The sequence below is a fragment of the Haliaeetus leucocephalus genome, unplaced genomic scaffold (assembly GCF_000737465.1).
Source record: "Haliaeetus leucocephalus isolate CR32 unplaced genomic scaffold, Haliaeetus_leucocephalus-4.0 Scaffold240, whole genome shotgun sequence".
In the NCBI taxonomy this organism is placed as follows: domain Eukaryota; kingdom Metazoa; phylum Chordata; class Aves; order Accipitriformes; family Accipitridae; genus Haliaeetus; species Haliaeetus leucocephalus.
The window spans coordinates 10,851,460-10,870,935 of NW_010972676.1; the positions used below are offsets into that span (position 1 = coordinate 10,851,460).

General features: G+C 41.5%; 1 protein-coding gene across 1 annotated transcript in view; it reads right to left on the reverse strand.

Annotated features, from left to right (window-relative positions):
• Nucleotides 1–19,476, reverse strand: part of PLOD2 (procollagen-lysine, 2-oxoglutarate 5-dioxygenase 2) — a 56,873-nt gene that overhangs the window by 36,808 nt on the left and 589 nt on the right. The window contains exons 2-3 of the mRNA XM_010568431.1: nt 2,368–2,569; nt 749–885 (exon numbers count right to left, since the gene is read on the reverse strand). Coding sequence (XP_010566733.1) covers nt 749–885; nt 2,368–2,569 — 339 coding nt within the window. The remainder of the gene's footprint in view (nt 1–748; nt 886–2,367; nt 2,570–19,476) is intronic.

Sequence of the window (19,476 nt, forward strand, 5' to 3'; positions counted from 1 at the left end):
CTCTTGTACAGGGAGGGGAAGATGGGGGGGGGGGGGAGCAGAGGGAAGCAATGGAAAAAGCGGGATCTGAACATGTTTGAGCTTCCTGTTCTCTGTGACAGGGAGAAACCGATCTGGCCTCCAGTGAGGATGTTCAAGCATAGCTGTGCTATGAGCTGTAGTCTGGCACCTGCAGCAGCACTGCCTCTCCATCCTTCATCACACAGACAGCACAGGCACCAGGGGTATGTCTGGCACCAAGACTCTTGTTTCAGTTCTCCAACATGTAAAAGAAGTTCTCCTATTAAGTGCTTTCCGCAGGGGCCTGTTTTCCAACTTCCTCCATATCACTGTTACTTCATGGAACAAGATCATGCTCTGGTCCCTGCTGGCCACTTTATTTCTGGAGCTGCTTTTGCTCCCCCCCCCATTCCACACTCCCAGACCGCAGCCACGTCCTGCTCTCACTACAGCTGAGCAGGGAGAGGACAAACACTTGCCTAAAAGCCTGTCAGCTCCCAATAACATTTTTTTACCTCCTCAAGGCAGGAGAACTATGAACAACTCTTTCATCTGTAAATCTGTTAAAAAGTAACGCTTACTCCAAGAGCAATCTACTATTCTTATGAATGGAGAAAAATGGAAGCAAACTCTTCTCAAATAAACAGCGAGGGGGAAAAGCAGCATGCAACTTTCAGCACGGCACAGCAGCTACTTTTGCATGCCTACCCAGACTAAAATGTAAATGCAACAAGCCAGGTTTGCTCACCATTCAACAAACATTACAACCAAGTCCTCTTGATTAGCATAGCTTCCTATGCCTTCTTTCAGCAGTCGAACTTTCTGCCCTCCGCCAATAGAGTTAGGCAGCTCACCACCTTTCCACTCTTCACCTTTTCCAAGTACCTGGAATAAGAAAAAAAAGCACTTTTTGCTAGTACCCCAAAACAGGCTTTTTAAAGCAGACCCTTACTGAAAACAGATGTTAAAGCAGAAGCAACACATTAAAGCATAGCAAGCCAGCATTTCCAGCACCGTAAGTCTTCCATGTCTGAAGCAGCATTCAGCACAATGACATCACTGCAAAAACATGAGACACACATTTCTTAACCAAATAAGAATTGAGCAATTGCCTGCTACCACCATTTATTCAAATGTGTCTCCTTCAGAAAATAAAAGAAAAAAGCTAGTAATTGTTTCAAAATTTGTACTAGAAAAACATTCTGAATGAGACCATTAAAAGTCAATATAATCACTTTAGGAACAGGAGACTTTGGTGGATCAGGGTATTATTAATACAAATGCAAGCTCCAGTCTTTCTGAAGTCCCTCCAGAACACTTTTTCAGAAGGAAAGGATAGGTTCCCCGATATACAGCTGGCTGCTAAAATCAGTTAAACTCCTCCCTAGCCAAGCACTACAGTGAATTACATCTCAAAAAAAGAAAAAACCCTTAAACTTTTTGTGGGTTTTGAACATAATGTTTTTGGAACTTATAAAACCTGGAAGAACTACACTGCATGATGTTTTGGACAAATCTGCAAAGCTCATAGACGTATCCAGAGCTCAGGCTTCTCGGGTGCTTTAGTACGGCATTATCATATTAGGAAAGGTTCTCTCAGTCTTCCAAGTTCAGCAGGAGAAGTCAAACTTCAGAGACCCAAATAATTTCCTATTTATAGTGTAGACGCTGTGGTAAGTAAGCGGAAAAATTTCATAACACCATCTGAATTCCTAGATTTTCTCTTGCAGAACCAATTTGTGGACAAAGTTTAGAAGAAGGTTAGTGCCCTCCCCTTTTCCCAAGATCAACCTCAGTACGTGACATATGTAGATGTGGAACAAGGCAGAAAAGGCTGGCAAGAATGATAGAAACATTTTGTCCTCTCAGACAATTACAGGTTCCTGGGAAACACAGTGAAACTTTCAGTTATGACCCTCCCTGCTTCCCTGCACCAGGGATCCAGCCTTGTTTGAGGAAGAAAGAGACATCCAAAGCCCTGAGTGTAGTGCAGCTTCCATAAGTAGTCATGCAAACAAAATCAGCTGCGCTGAAAAGCAAGGCTATATGATAAATCATGACAGAACCTGTAAGTGACTGAGGACGCTGATCACAATAGCTACTAATCTGTAAAACAGGTCCTACGGCAGTAGAAAAAGCATGCTCCCATGGTCATTCAGAAGGGGACCAAGCAGGTAAGCAACAGGGACAGCAGCAGGGCCACGTGCAAGTGCCCTACGTGCCCCCAAGCTCTGTAATTGTTTTACTTTGCCCTAACATGTGGGAAGCTAGTGCAACTTCAGTTACTATCACACTGTTTGTCTTAAACATATGTTTAAGTCTTACGTACTGTATAGTATGAATATTTGATATGAAAACATACAATACCTTTACTGTGTAGTTGAAGTGCTTTGCAGTTTGCATGAAACGGTGAAAGCCATCAGTTTCCTTAGTTGCTACAGTAAAAACTAGTAGTTTATCTGAGGGAGAAAAAGAAGGAACATGTTTTAATATGTTTTCAGGCCACAGTTTGTAACGTAAAAATGCACTGAACAGCACTGGATCAGTGGGCTTTATGACTTGCCAGCATCTCATTCAAAAAGAGGAGGCAAATACACTGTCATATTATAGGCATGAGACATTATCAAACAAGAACTACTATGGAGAAGGGTGCTGTATTTTAAATTATCCTCAGGAAGAGGAAGCAGAAAAATCTATCTGCTCTGTAAACAACTAGCTCAAGACACGAAAACAAAGCCAGTATGACTACTGGACAGGAAGGAATCTTCAAAACAAAAACAACATTACTTTTCAGTCTGAGCTAATCCTGTGACCTCTTATCACAGGACTGAATGGTACCAGAGAACTTAACCCAACCTCAGTAACTCCCCTGAAAGCAAGTGGTCTATATTCTCTATATTCTTCATTAAAACGGCGGGGGGACGACAAAAAAAACAACACAACCATGGAAACCAGTCTCCCAACAGGCAGCGTTTAGTGCTTTTAAGCCCTTGGGCTGAGACAAAAGAGCAAGGGTTTTGGTTTTTTATTCAGAGCCTCTGTAAATTATAGCAGTGCTAATTTTGCCCTCTTACTGCATGCAGGCAAATGACTGTGCAACTAATTTCTTTTTCATATCGAAGGGCTTTTGACATAGTTCAAATGAGGCCACGAATTCCCACTAAACAGCTTCCCGATTAAACTACTGAACAACATTCAGCACCCTATGCAACATGCTGCATAATCGAGGTACATAATTCAAAGCTACGAGGAAGACAGTACCTCTATCCAACATCAAGTATTTAATCAGACCAGCCTGGATCCCAGAGCACGTTGCAGTTCCTCAATTTGGTCTGACTTCAAGCAACAGCTGCACTCTAAACAGAGCCCATGAGATCAATCCTTACAAGAAAGTAAAATTAATTGCCTCTAATGAGCATTCCAGACACAGTGCCTGTTGTTGCTTCACTTTCCCAAAAAATATCCTCTTGGTTTATCTTCTAGCACATGTTACTGTGCTCGAAGTGGCTGCTGTGAAAAACATTCCTATTAACCCTTCAGCCTTGTCCACCACCACAGACTTAGCAGCCCTCAGACACCCAAGATGTCATCCTGAGTGTATTCAAATCAATCATCGCTTGCCATTTTGTTTTATTTGACACCAGCAAAGTTAACACACAAGATGATGATCTGCTTCCCACTTTGTAGAAGAAATGCACCTTGCAAGTTACTCATGTGATGCTCTGGAGCCAAGTACCAGGGCACTTCAAGTACACCTCTGCTCAGTCAAGCAAAAATACCTGTAGGAGCAGAGACATATCTTAACATAATCTGCATTATGTTGCAGGGCAACATAAAAAAACACTTGTTCCAATGAAATTCAAGTCTGTCTAAAATAGCCACAGCAGGCAAACTATGGAGACTAGTCTCAGGAGCCACTGATGTTTTTTCCACTGAAATAAGGCTTAGATTCAGCCCTAGTCAACAGGTCACTTCCAAGAACACTCCGACCAGGTCAGACAGTGGTCTGACTAGTCCATCCTCAACAGCAGCTATAACAGCATACATGAGGAAGAGCAAGGATAAGACAAGCATATATGACGCTTTTTCTGCTTTTTCTACCAGTCTCAGTTTACAGGTTTTCCTGACCTGGATGGGGTTTCCGTATATTCCAAAACACTCTGTCCACTTAATGACCTTGCTCTTACCTAGTCACTCCTTGAACCGATGTAACCTTTAAGCAGTGACAGCACCATGTGCCCAGTACCTACTCCAGAAAAAACAATGTTCTGTGCCTTGAGCAGGGCTCATACAGTTTTTATCTGACACTGCCCAAATTCTTCAGCTACAAACAACATCGCTACCTGTACTCCCCACTACACCCAATTTTGCATATTTCTCTCACATCCTGCCATAGATATTATTTTTGGGGGGGTGCGAGGTGGGGGGGACACACGACAAGAGGGCAGTGCTTCTTGTCCTCAACACTCCCAGTGAAGATTTTAACTGCTGGCGCTACTGAACCAGACTGACACTCCTGCAATACAATACACAGCAAAGAAGAAACTGGAAGTAGTTGAAACGCTTCCATCAACTCAACTTGAACACCCAAAAACTTTAGAAAGACAGTTTTCACAGATTAATTGCTCCATCTTTTTCCCACTTAAGTGCTAGCAGCCTTTTGTAGGCAAGAATCAGAAGAACCCATGAGTCCATCTCAATGGCAGGAGGACCTCCACAGAGGATTCCAGTGCAATGCGTTCACAGATGCACTGACTCACAGACAAACACAGCAATAATGGTTCAATACCTTCAAAATCGTTTATTCTAAAGGTCATGCAATCTAAAGTAATTCTACAGGAGTCACCACAGAATGAATAAAGAACATATCTTAGACTATGACTAAAACAGAACTGAAGACAGAGGACAGGATTTTTCTCTATGGAACAGATTAAGTTATGATTAATTTTTGTTCAAGCACTGCCTTTTCAAATTAGAGGCAACTGGAAAAAATCTGATCATACCAGACTGCACCACCAAGCCAAGTGAATCCATTATTGAGAGTTTCCTAGGTGACCAGTCAAGCACTGACTATAACCGTGGAATTTGGTTTCAAATAGACATATTTCACACCTACCCCTTCCTGAGGAATGCTAACAGCAAGGATTTCAAAAATCTGTACTTGACAACATGATGTAAATGACAAAATGTGGGTGGCATCAGATTCCTCCCATAGTCACTAAGTAAAAGAAAGTATTAAATCAATGTACAAGTACAGTTTGGGAAGCAAAAAATAATCTCCTGTTCTTTATGAGATATTGCTACTCTCTTTTAATGGAACCCACAATAATTCCACCCACACATTGTTCATGTATTTCAAGAATCACTATGGAGCCCTCATATGTTACTTGAGTTCTATGGAATAGGAGGAAAGAGAATGACGTGCTAAATCATAAGGGATTTTAACCAATCTATATAAAACAGAGAAAGCTGAGCAGACAAATAATGCAGTTTATATTGACAGGAAACTGCAAAAGAACCTGTATTATACTCACAGCCAATGAAGTAATCTAAGTAGGCTACCTGAGTTAGGTTTGCAAACAGTCACAGAACAACAGGAAGCTGTTTTTATAAAGGTATTATTCACATTGGAAATGTTTTCTTTTTAGCATACGTGCCAATGGTCAGTTTTTTTAAATTACAGATGAAGAGGTTTAAAAGGCTTTATTTCCATGTCTCTGCTGCACCACAGAATTTTAGGTGCATGTGGTACTTAAATAATTTTTAAGTGCAGCAGAAGTGTAATTATAGCATTTAGAGTCCATTTAGAATTATAGTTTCTTTATAGACTTCTTAGTCTTTGTTGGGGTGGGGTTGTTTGGGGTTTGGGGTTGTTTTTTTTTGGGGGGGGGGGGAAGTTGTTTGTTTGGGGTTTGTTTCTTTTTTGTGGGTTGTTTGTTTGTTTGTTTTAAAGTAATCTGTGTCTGACCAAAGAGCAGAGAAACATGCTTTTTTTCTGTCTATAGTGTGTATGGACAGACAATGCAAAGTGCATTAAATGATAGCTACCTTGGCACATTACAGAGGGTATTATTAATCAAATGAGGAAAGCAGCACCATTCTCTTCTAGCTATTAAGACATTACAAAAATATTAATGTTACTCCCGTAGGCTGCTGTGACTTTATTTAGATGTAAGTGGCGACTTGCACCAATTTTCCTGGCAGAGTTCCACTAAGTGTAGCATGGGAGATACTTGTTTCTTCCCATCGAAGTGAGTGAAGAGAATGCTTCTGACCACCAAGTACTTCTGCTGATTTCTTTTTAACCTTTTAACTTCATTCACTTTGAAAAATCTACTCCTCATTTGCTACATTTAGGTACAACAATCTCTTAGAACACCTGTCCCATTTGTGTCTAGTAACGCAAATACAAAGTGACTTTCACGAGCTCGCCGGAGTGTCAATGTGCAAGTACAACACAGATCCCAGGGGAGTAAGTTTATCCAAGCGCCATTTCCATTTCAGGATGTGCTCAGCTACATCAATTTTAGCTGCAGCCACCCACAGGGTCCCTGCTGTGCGGAGCAGGTTTGGTACCACGAAGAGCCCTGCCAGTGCAGAGGTTCAATGCGGCACCAGAGCCTTTACCACAGGCTGAGTCACATGCAAATGTCGCCCCGAGAGGTTGAGTGACTGGTCCAGAGTCCCCAGCAGCATCGCTGTGCCGGCTCTTAGGGCTCCAATTGCGCAATGAAGACCTAGGCGTAGCAGCAGAAAGCTGTCTCCAATTACTCAGACCCCAAGTTACCACTGTGACCCAGCACTCCCCAGCCAGCGAGCCGCAAAATTCTCAGTCTTTGCAAAACCCCCATGATGAATTCTAGCAGCAGCTAGACACTTCCTGCTTCACCAGCCGCTTTGGCACAAACCCCTGCTCTGCTCTGCCCTCCACCTACACGTCTACCCTAAGGAGCTCTGCCGTATGGTCTTCCATATAGACTTGAGCTATCCAGTTTCTTAAATCTGACTATCCCCCTCACACGAGGGGACAAACACACGCTCAGTAATATTTTCCAACAAAGAGTAACAACATCCTCAAGCTGCAAACATATACAAAACCAAGCACACAGCAGGCGGTCGCAGCCCTCCACACTTGCAGGGTTCTGGGACGCCGCAGAGGGCACGGGCTGCCCGGCAGGGCTGGGCTCCCCTGGCACGCAGCCTGCCTGAGGCATCTTGGCAGTCACTGGAGGGGATTACCAAACTTGGCATTTATTTCCACAAGTGAAGTCAGTTTGTGTAAAAAGGAAATGCAAACCCTATACTGAAGTTCAACAGGAAGGCATGAAAAAAAAAATCTCTATAGAGCTTCATGCCATGTTTGAGGGTGCTGAAGTTACTAGAGTGCAATTATTCCAGACAGCTTTCCGATAGTTACATTCACAAAACAGGTGCTCTGTTTCGAAAACAAGCCTGAGAGAGCACGCATTTGGCCAAGACAAGTATATCCAGTAACAAACAGAATCCATTTTTACATGCAAATGAGGAAACCCTTCAACACTCGAGTTGTGAAAAACAACACTGCATAGAGAGCACATGCAGTGTATTAGGAAATCCAGTGGAAGTTTATCAAAATATCTCACTCTTTTACTCAATCTTTTGTGCTGCTATCATCAGGGATCTGACAGTATTATAAATATTTATTTCCAGAAATAAGAACTATAAACCAGAGCCTTTGTCTTCAGTGAATTGCCTGGCAAGGTCTCAGCCAGGAATTGCCATGGCAGGAGTGCTTTAAGTAGCAGTGACCTCTCTCCTTGTACTTTGGCAAAGAAGCACGCAAAGAACTGCAGTCATTCCTCGCACACCCACGTGGTTCTTATTTATCTTGAATGAACATTGACAGAGATTACTACATAATTTCTACCAGGGGTTGTGGGTACTAGTACAGTAGCTTCAGAGCAGCCAAAACTGAGGATATTGCTCACAGCCACATGGGAGCTGACATTTAGTCCTTGGATTCAAGTACCGTGCACTTCTCTGGAGTAGGAGTGAGCTGTAAGATCAAAGGACATCTGTGCGTGGTACCAGATTATGCCATTAAAATCTATCTCTATCTTTAAAACCAGTGGCTTATAATGGTAAACAAATGATGTTTGGTTCCTAGAATACAGTTTTATCCATGTTCTAGTGTCTACATAAAACACAGTCTACTTTCCCATTTGCAGATTACATCCCACCCAGAACTGCTCAACAGAGTAACAACTGTGCATCAACCTCTCCGTTAAATTAGCAAAGAGATGTACAATTGCAAAATAATTCACCAAAGGTTTCCAGCAAGCAAATAAACAAATTGCTAGAGATCATGGAAGAAGCTTGGGAACTGGAAGCATACTAGGAACACCTCTGTGGATTTAATAAAAAAAAAAATTAAAAAAAATACATACACGCTGCCAAAGAAAGGTCAAGTGGTAACCTTGGCAGTGATCTGCACAATCTTAATCTAAGACATATGCTGGGCAGACACCTGGAAGAGAAGATGGATGAGATGGATACCTGGAAGAGGCACATGGACACATCCAAGCCCATTAATAATAATAATAGGCATAATTACATAGTTTTATTAGGTCTCCTACATCTCTGGAGATGTGGGAGACCAATGGTACAGTTTCCCACAAAAACAAACAAACAAAAAAACCCACCAACAAACAAAAAAACAACCAACCCACAGACTGGATTTAGCTTGCCTTTACACCACATAGGAGCATGCTTCTCCATCACTGGAGAGATGTACTAAAGCACAACACAACTGAAAAAGTGTTTTCAGCCTGGACTCCTCTCATCACACTTCCAGAGCAAGCTGAACTGAGAAGTAGCTGTCAGAGTGGCAGTGAACAGCCCCAACTAACTGCAGACTTCTGATTGCATTTCTGCTACTATTTATTGTTTCCATAGATCAACTGTTGAAAAAAAGAAAGAAAATAAAAGGGGGGAAAAAGCTGTTTGGTTAAGTTTTCAGTATGCCTGTTTATTTCCAAGGCAGGCAACCTACCCCCATGTATAATCTTCTCCAATTTATGAGTCCTGACTTGCTACTTTCACTTCCAACTTCTGTACTCAGCCAGTAATGGGAAGGTCAACTAGAGGAATTGTCCTCAACAAGTTCTACTTCCCTTCCTTATGCACCTCACCTAAAGCACATAGTCCATCAACAAAATCCATGTTCTGAGTCTTTTACAGTAGTTCAAGTTAGAAACAAAACGTAACTAGCAGTTTCCTTGCCACTCTGTTCCCCTAAAAGGGGAATATTTCTGTGCCTGGAAGAGAAATCACAGTCCTCAGCTCTGCCCTCAGCATAGCTGCTTGCACACCAGAAGCTCCTGGTGGGTGCTTTCCAGCATGTCACCAGCCCTGTTTGGAGAACATGCTGTTTTAATATCATTGCCCTGATAAGCTATTGAGTACAACACGTTTGAGTTATCAAATAAAAGGATAATAGTGCAGGCTGAGCTGTGTGCAGGTCAGCTTACAGTACGTGAAGGCATGATCCATAACTGGGATTCAAGATCTAGAGCTGCTCATAACTTCATGATAAAACTGGTTAATTTTGGAAGAATAAAACTTTAAACACTATTTATGAATACAGTGTCGCTATACAACTAATCTCCCATAATTTTTCTAACAGGTGAGTTATATTGCTGGAAGATATCCTGGAAAATGTAAAATACTCTACAATATCTTCTGAACAAGACAAAACTTACTGAGATCAAAAAAGATGGCTGATATAAAGCCTGTTGGAAAATATCTTATTTAGAGGCTCAGTTGCTGTTTCCTCCATAAAACTGAATAACGTAACAGTCTGAGTTCCCAATTAATTGCAAAACAGTGTAAGAGCTTTTAAAGAGAATGCGGCACGAGGTTTAAGCCCACAATAGTAAACAAAGCATGCAAAAAACTGAAATGGATCATTGGGCTACACAATACTGTATGGAGTCAATACAATCATGATAACCAATTCTCTTCCCATGCAGTTTTGATGACTTTACTAAAACCAATTCATCCATATCCTTCCAAGCCCTGTTGAAGCTCTGCAGATAGCTAGAGGGTCACCGATGGTACCAACAGCAACTTCCCTTTCCTATTTATATGGACTCAGACCGTATGTTCAAAAACCAAAGAACTATTAAGCCAACTAAAAAGTTGAAATATCAAAGAGCACTTTCAAAATCCAGATTTTTAGCAAAATATAATCTTCCACTTATCACTCAAGAAGGCAATATTAGACTCCTCAAAAAGAAATTTTTTTTTTCCCCTATAAATAGCAGTTACTGCCTAAACTTAAGATTCTACATCAAATAAAGCTTTTGCAAACCGGCATACTCTGAAAAGATGTCAAACAGCTGAAGACAGGAGAAACCCATCATATACAACATAATCAAGATTGTAAGTTATACCTACATACATATACTAGGTTAATGTAATCCAGCAGCAAACAAAGATCTTAAGTACACAACGTGAAAAAAAACAAATTTTAAACATATATATCTACCAGTGTCAGTCTGTATGATATACATACGGTCAAAGAAAGTAGTAAGGCAAAAAGAATAATTTCTGGTAAAATAAAATTTTTGGCATAAAGAGGGAAAAGACAGAGCCACCCGACAGCTGTTTATTTTCCCCCAGGATTCTTTAGAAACATGACAATGTGCTGAAATAGCAAAGATAGTCATCTTCTTTTCTCACGAAAGAAATGTGCATTACACTCCAGGAGGGGGAAAGACAACTGGTGCATAAACAATACTACTTCATATTTGGAAGTTCTGGGATTTTTTTAACCTGATCTTTATATTATACAGTCAACTTCTGTTCCACACAGTACACTTTGCTGCATGCTTCCACTCATCCCACAGTTTACTGCTTCCCAGAGAGGCAGGCTGGTTTCAAAGTCCATTAACCACAGCCATGATCACCTTGTAAGACTGGATCCTCTGCAATTTAATAGCATGCTTGGATTCCTGTTAAAAAGTATCCTTGAAGGCGAGACAAAATATCCTTGAAAAACTCATGAAAGGTTAGAAAGTAAGATTTAAAATAAAAGATTAAATTAGAATTAACAGATAGCAGGTTAAGAACAGTCATGGGTTGCCAAACACATAGTACATACTGATTTCCTACACCAACGCACATTCTTGTGTGAGAGAGATGGATTTCTAAGAACCAATGCTTCAAATAAATCTTAAAGGCCTGATTTTGAAGAAGCAGACCTTTCTGCACAGACCTCTTTGCAAGTTTGGTCTGTTTTCCTCTGGATCACAACCCTCCTCTTAATCACTGCACTTCAATACATATATGAATTATTGCAAAATACAAAGAGCAGCACAAACATTATGTCATTTCCAAAAAAGTATGAGAGTCTTCTTGGCTAGCTGTTAGCAGACATATACCTTCTCCACTTTAAACCAGACAAATTAAAACAAAGTAAATAGATGTCTGTCTTTTGATGGTATAAGCATAGTTATTGCAGAACTAATGTAGATACAGAGGTATCATCTCTGCTACCACCTGATCCTGTTGCAAATAGTTTATGACCACAATTGGCATTTATGATTATCAGGGATCACTCAATGCATGGGCTGTCCATGGATAATCCTTCCTGTGCTCCTCCAGGTTATTTGTGGACCTTGCTGAAGTTACAGAGCAATAGCTATTGGTATCAAAATTCCCAACACTGTCCCGAGCCAGGGAACAGGACTAGTAAAGGTAGAAAGTTTTCAGAAGCTGTCTAGGGAAAGAAATATAGAATGTATAATTGCCCAGTTTCAGTTACTTTTGAATAGCTGGTACTGTTGCAACTTCCTTAGCCACTGTAAGTGTTGCCTCTTACACAGTTCTCCCTCTTCTCATGTGTTTTAGAGGAACAAAGCAGCTAGAAAGTTAGCAGAAATGCACGCTTATATTAAGCAAGAGCTGCTCTGAATTTTCTCATATTATAGAATTTATGCTAGATTAGCACTTGCTAACACACAGCCCCTGGACAGGACACTAAAATTTTCTTCTTTTTATTTTTTTTCTTTTCTACTAACTGAATCCAAACTGGTTTTCCAAGACTTAGAAAGAGACTTATCATTCAAGAGTCCCATAATTGTTAAACACCATCTGCAATCTACATCCATTTACGAAGAAGTGAACAGTGCTACAGCAACTGTGCATTTCAGAATCTAAGGTTTGTTATGAAAACACTGAAGATTTCTCATGCAAAGAAAGTCTCTCATGCTTTAATTCACAACCCACTGGGATGCAAACAGGCATTTCCCTCTTCCATGCATACTGACTCAAAACAGCAAGCCTGCTGAGCTGCTGCTTACTGCCTATCTTTTATCACATCATTTCTGATGTCACATACATACAGCATCTAAAATGTTTACATGGAAATGATCAACTGTTGAATAGATCCAGTTCTAAAAAAATTTTAAAAAATTAAAAAAACACCACCCACAGACTGTATCTCTGTAACTATTTTTCTGTATATCTATATATGCATACATACACTTTCAGACAAAGATCAGTGATTACTCCCAGTATTAATACACAACTGATTTCAGAAAACATTTGAAAGCTGATTCTGTCTCCGCTCTTAATTTACTTTCTTTTAATTTAGTCGTATTGAATATACGGTCAACAAGAGCTCATTAAGACCTGTATGTGCACTCATCAATCAACCGTGTCAGTCCCGGGTGCAGCGGTGGCCGGTGCTCAGGCTCGCATTCATTGTAATGCAAGATTTCCTCATTTTCTAGCTGAACAAAACCAGATACAAACAGCAGTAGTTTTTCCATCAGCTTCAATGGACTTGGATGAGACCCTGTTTACTGAATCAGTTATTCTGCAGTAAAGCAAAGACACGTTCCTTAGCTCCCAGATAAGAAAAAAATTAGAATCAACTGTTTGTAAATTACATCATTGCCATGCATGAAGCAACTCCTCCAATAAGAGCTGCCTAACTTCCTGACAAGCAGGGAACAGATAGGTTACAGCTGTTTATTAGTGCCCAGATAGCAATCAAACCACAAAAATCTTCTTGAGTGAAAGTGGATGGAGTCATGGCACGGGCTGGGTCTTGCTTGAACATGCCGACTGGATCACCCTGCTATAAACTGTCAACGGGGCTGTGCAGCTGAGAGCAGGACACAATTAACATCAGCTGTCTAAGTGAGAAAGTTTACTCAGCTTCTGCCTTTTCGTAGCCTTGCCCTCACTGCCTCTCATAAACATGCATCTAGAGAAGAGCATGCTTCTTCTTAAGCCCTTGTTTAGCAAATCCAGCTGTTTAAACAGAAGCAGTCACACACAGCACCAGGCATTGTTAAAGTCCATTCTCCGAAGCTAATGAATCCATCAATGAAACTCAGCAGTTAAGATCTGCAACAGTTTCTCCTTAGACTAGTCTTTGCTTAAAAAATAAAAATTTTTTAAAAAAGAGAGAGAAATTGGAACTGGGACTTGAGCCATCCCGAAGACACGTAACTCTCCTTCATGCCTGCGCTGTGGTTCCTGTTGTCAGTGAACGCTACCACCCCGATTAGTCAGTTCATTTGAAAAAGATGCCCTACAGCTTCACATCTGGCCCTACATCCAGATACTGGACATGTAAAATTCTGCAAACAGAAACACAGGCCATGCAACCCTGGAAAGAGAAAAAAAACATACTTTTCAAAGACCCCTTTTCTGTGTGAACAAGCAACTTTAACTCCACAGTTGTGAGATACAGGTGGTGCCCTGCCTCGAACAACTCAGTCCTTCAAATCATGAAAGAGCACCAAAAACATCTGTCCTACTTCTGACACATGACACCATGACATGTCACGTATGACATATTTAAACATGCTTTTAACATCAAAAACTTGACCCAGCAACTTCAGTTATTGAATTTATGGGCCTGGTCCTGATACTAACATGTGTACAATTGCTTTAGAGTGATCTAAAATAGAATTAGTAAACTGTTTACGAGGACAGCCTAACAAAAGACTTTTGCTGTATTAAAGTTTCATGTGAACTACAAAACTAAACAATCCTTTTTTTTTTTTTCAGAAAAAAGTAAAAAAATTACAAAAGCAAATCTATCAGATACTGATTATTTTCTGCACAGCTGATTTCAGCAAGAACCCCTAATGGGCTCATTCAGTACATTAACACTTATACCCACAGGTACAGAATTAATTCTCAGAGGAATGGCACTTAAATGCCAAACCTATTTTTGTTCAGCATTTTTCTGTCTTTTTTACTTACAGTTTATATGTAGTATTTGTAATTAATGCAAACGTCAGCTTTAAAAATATACTTGCGGTTACTTTGCAAGAATCAGTGCTACCATCAAAAAGTACTCCCCACCCCCACCCTTTATTCCTCCACATCTAAGAAAATCCATGGTGGACCAACAGATTTGCCACTTGTCTAAGAAGGAACCCTGGAATACTTTCAAAGGGCAGACCATAAGAACTGGTGAGCCAACCACTAAAATAAAGTGGGGTTCTTCAGAATTGTCCTATAAATTTGAATGTAATATTTTAAGCCAAGGCAGAGTTCCACTGTTTAGCCTTAAACTATTAAGGAAACTGGTCTGTAATTACTTTGTACTCCATTATAAAAATAGTCATGTGTTTTAAAAGAAATTATACAGTAATCCACAGTATCTTTAATTTTGGTTCAAGCAGAGACAGAATGAAATGATCAAATATGTCAACTGTATAATTTGTCAATAATCTAAATATTTCAACAATTAGTAGGTACCTAAGTTTCTGCAGTCTCAGTGCTCAGTTGGAACCAGTATTTTATTATATGAAAAAAGGCACACAGGCATGCACATACACTGAGAACATGAAGAAGCCAGATTACTCTGATGATCAAATAGAAGATTTACTCTGTTTCTTTAGTGGACTTGTCATTTGTTTGTTTTTCCTTCTACTACAAATTGTAAAAGGAATTCTAGCTCCTGGAAAAAAAGAAATCTGGGATGAAACGGTGACTTTACATATGTAGTCTCCTCATGACCAGTATCATCCATATTTTGAAAACTGAATTCATCTTAAGGAAATACTACAGAAGCAGTTCTATCAAACCACGTAAAGCCACTTGTGGTGTCAGGCTGTGCTTGCAAGCACGTATTCCTTGACGATTAAGTGTCAATTTATTCTCTAGAGCTACAACATTCCCACACATACAGACACATTCCTGCTACTGATCTGTTTGGTCAAGTTGTGTTTTGTGCTGGAGAGAACCACACTCTATTTTTAAATTAAGCGGGAACAAAAATATCCTTCACTTTCAAACTTGTTTGCCTTGCAACTGATCCCTCAAAAACTATAAAACTGACATTATAAATGAAACCAAAAATGCCCTTATTGTGACCATACTTACTCTTCATGACAAGGGAATTGACCTGAGCAGCATGTCAAGTAATTTACATTTCAGACTAGCAGCAATACACAAATGGAAAGATACTGGTTTTGATTACACAATGTAACAGCGCTAATTCAACAGACCAACTAAACACTTCCCCATGAAGAGGCTTGAGTCACTTTTGCTTAAGTAAGCAGTGAGGGGAAAAAGCCAAGAACTCAGACATAAATCATAACTCTCCAGAATATGCCACCAACGTAAAGAAAACTTTGAGAAATAATCTGTTAGTTTAGATCCTCGACAGAAATGCATTTCACACAAAACCTCCCTGGTTCAGACAACCATGGTGGTTGTTCCACCATACCTTTACGCTGCAATTTACAGCGTCAAATGCTGATGATAAAGATCACAACTGTTTTACTTTTTCTTGTTTTAATTAGAAATGCATTTTACAGTCAAAGTTGCAATGATCTTGCCCAACCCCACTGCACATCGCAGAGAGAAGCAATGTCACATTCACCACTGTGGTCTACTGCCACAGCCTAAATGTTCCCTCCACCTAAGGAAAGAAAGAAAAGCCTGGCCAAAAAATTAAAAAAACAAATCCACTGTAGAGGTTTTATTTTGGAACAGAGACTGGTATTGTGCAGTCTCTAAACCAGGTGCTATGAAGAACTCAGACTGCCAACTTTGGGTGTCTTCAAGGACAAGTATTTTCAAGGGAAAAATACATGATGGAAGAACGACTTTGCTGCTTTGCATCTCCATAGCCATGTTCGCTTACTTTTAACTAATTTCCAAACACACACACACACACCACTACGCACTGTTTCATTCGTTATTCACCATTTATTTCAAAGCTGGAGCCTAAAGGTATCTACACGAGTGATCATTACCCATCTGAAGTGGTGTACACTGATGCTACACGCATTCCTAAACACTCCCCGGCAGTGGGGCTGATGGTGCCCCCAGGTCACGGGTAACCCAGACCTTGTCCTCTGCTGGGTCTGGTCCCGAGCACATCACTCTCTGCCTTTACCCTTCACCTGTAAGAGCCAGGTGGCAGCTTTTTTGTACAGTCCTCACAAAAAAGGGCACAAAACTCCCAAGAGACCTAGAGGACGCTTCTCCCCAACACAGGTTTATGTAGCGGTTTTAGATACTGCGGTGACAAGATGGGGCAAAAGTAGCATCAGCAGAGAAGCAAGAAAGAGAAACTCAGGCAGAGGGACAGAGGCAGGCACAGAGTGCCGTACTGACGGCCTCTCCTCCACCGAGCAGGCCAAATCTTTCAGTACTTCTAATAAGTACGTCAAGACAGTTGAATGACCAAATTCCCTTGTTTGTGCAAGGTGCCTCAGAGGGAAAGGCCTGTCGATCACTCCCCGTCACAGCGACCGTTTTGGCTGAGCCCAAAAAAGTCAACGGAAACGGCAACAGTACACGCTGTATCTCCAAGTGAGTCCTTGCACAGCTAGACCAGTCAGCAATTACTGCTCGAAGCATCTGCGACCAGCGTTTGACAGATGCCGGGGTGGAGGAAAGCGCTCCCGCAGCCTGCCGGGCTGCCCGCACCTCCCAGCCGGGCTGGCTCTGGAAAGCCACCCACGCTGCTGGGGCCCCCCCTGCAACAAACCCCCTCCCGACCCACCCTCCCACCAGCCACCTTTCAGGAGCACAGACAGACAGCAACCAACCACGGGGCCCACCTCGAAGCCTGCCCGTTTGCCACCGCCACCATCTGCGGCCCCAACACCTCAGTGCAGCCACGCTCCAGCCGGCCAAGGCCCCGCAGCCGCTCTGGGGAACAGACTCAAAGGCAGAAAAGCCATTTCCCGTGCAAGCGGCTGATGAATAAAACGTTTTAGGTGGGAACTGCATTTACGTCTGTTGCCAAGACCAGTGTCCGCTTCTAGTGCGATGACAAATGTCTTTTCCACTCACTCTCCGTGCGTCCTGGACTGCATTACGTGATAGCAACATGCATGCAGCAAGTACGGTGCAACGGAAATATTTTTGCTGTTGTCTTAACACAGAAACTTTTGTATCTTCACCATACAGGAGTCAGTGTTTCAGAGCTCAACAGTGCTCTTAGCGATTGCTTGAAGCACAAAGCTGAGGCAAAGGAGCACAGGAGGGATTTCTGCAAACACGGTTTGCCGCAGGGCCGCGCTGACTGCTCATTGCTCAAGTAACCACTGCTGTGCAACAGGCAGTTCTCTCGCTATAACTTTTCCAAGCCCTTTCGAATAAAGCGGTAGTCCCATTAAGAAATAAAGATGCAGCTCAGCCATCAGTTCCAGACACTCTTGTTACAGCTTATTTCTGAAGCAAGCAACACTAATGGACCGCTTTAAAATCTGACAGGGCGTCCTTGCATGCTGCTTTACACCAAGCTGTACAAGTACTGAGAGACTAGAAATTAAAAACCAGATTTTTAGAACCAGAGGCACACTAAGGTCTGCCTCTCCTCAAGCAATACAGCACAGACTCAGGGAAAACATTGAAGGGTTAGAACTGGAATAAAAACAAGTAACACAGCAGGCAGTATTTGGGGTCATGAAACTACTCAAGGCGTGGTTTCAACTCAGCAGGCTGCTACAATTCAGGCTGCTAATGTTTAAATTAAAAAGAATTAAGATTTTCCTCTGTGAACACCTATACACAAATGTATTGGTGCTTTCTGGCACTATCATTCCTGTAGCATCATTTTCATTATTTATATAGATGCAGCAGTCTATTTTTGGTTTGCTGAATCATACAGTGCTGTCTGGACTACGCACTCTTTGCTTTTCACACCTTTGAACACCAGCAGGATTAAAGAAAAATTCTTACCATGCCAGCTATTAGCTTGACATCCTACAACTCAAGTACGTAGTTAAAAAAAGCATTATCTGAACAGATATTTTTGAGAAAATATAACTGTGATTGCAATAAATGATTTCCAAAGGAGCTTGACTTACAATCTCATTGCCCTGATGACAGGCATAGGAGCTCAACTTTTTCCTCAAAACATGCGCCCATAGGCTGCACCTCTGAGGGACAGTGAAAGCTGAACAGCAATGCTCACGCGCCCCTGACAGACTGCAAGCTACACTGCACACCACAACCTTCAGAGAAATCCTCTGAACAACTAAAAACAGCAAAGCATTAAGAAAACTGGGAAGGAGAAGCTCATTGAGTTGAGTCTGGTATTCATCAACACCTTTTTTTAAAAATAAAAAAAAAAATTTATACTAGTTATCAACCAAGTCAGCAGTTTTTCTATCAAAACTAGAACTTGCTGACAAAACTTGCTTCTCAAAAAAAAAGGAGTTTCCTTCTGCCCACCAGAAGTAAATTAAGCTAGATATTAAAAATAGTTTGATTACACTCGAGTAAACAAGCCAAGAAATGAAACTATTTTGGATTTCATGTGGTAACAATCTAGTGGGATGAAATACCTTTGTATGCCTAGAATCAACATCAGAAGTACGGATTCTAAAACAGTAATAGAGCAAGAAATATGTTTTGGCATATAGTTGGACATACATGTGCTTGGACACCTCTCTCTGAGGGAATTTCCTGTATACATTCTTTTATTTTACATGCTGAAGATAAAATTTCTTTCTATTTTCTGGCTCCTTGAAGCTAAAGTGACTGCAAAACGCAACGAGCAAAAAGCATGCAAGCCTCCGAGGGACGGGAAGGGGCATTTAAGTCTCCAGCTGACTTTTGCATGAAGTTGGAAACTTTATCAGCCGTTGCTACAGTTTAGAGAAGCAGCAAATGACGCTATGCTTTTCCCAGCCTTGGAAAAACATGTTCATCAACACCTTGTTTCAGGAAAAGGGAAGAAAGGGGGGGGGAGGGGAGGAGAAAGTCAGGGAGACTCACTTCCCATTAAGGAATCTTCTTCTTTCTCAATGGGGGGGTTATGCATCTATTTCGGTATGACTCACTCCGGCGGGTTAAAGCCCTTTCAGCCAAGCGGCTCCTCCCGAGAGCAACCTGGGGAGCCCTGCCCCGGCCGGCACCGCAGCCCCCTCCCGCACCGCCGAGCCCGCTCCGGCGCCCAGAGCGGCATTTTAAAGTGCGGAGCGTGGGAGGGGGCGGGGGGGG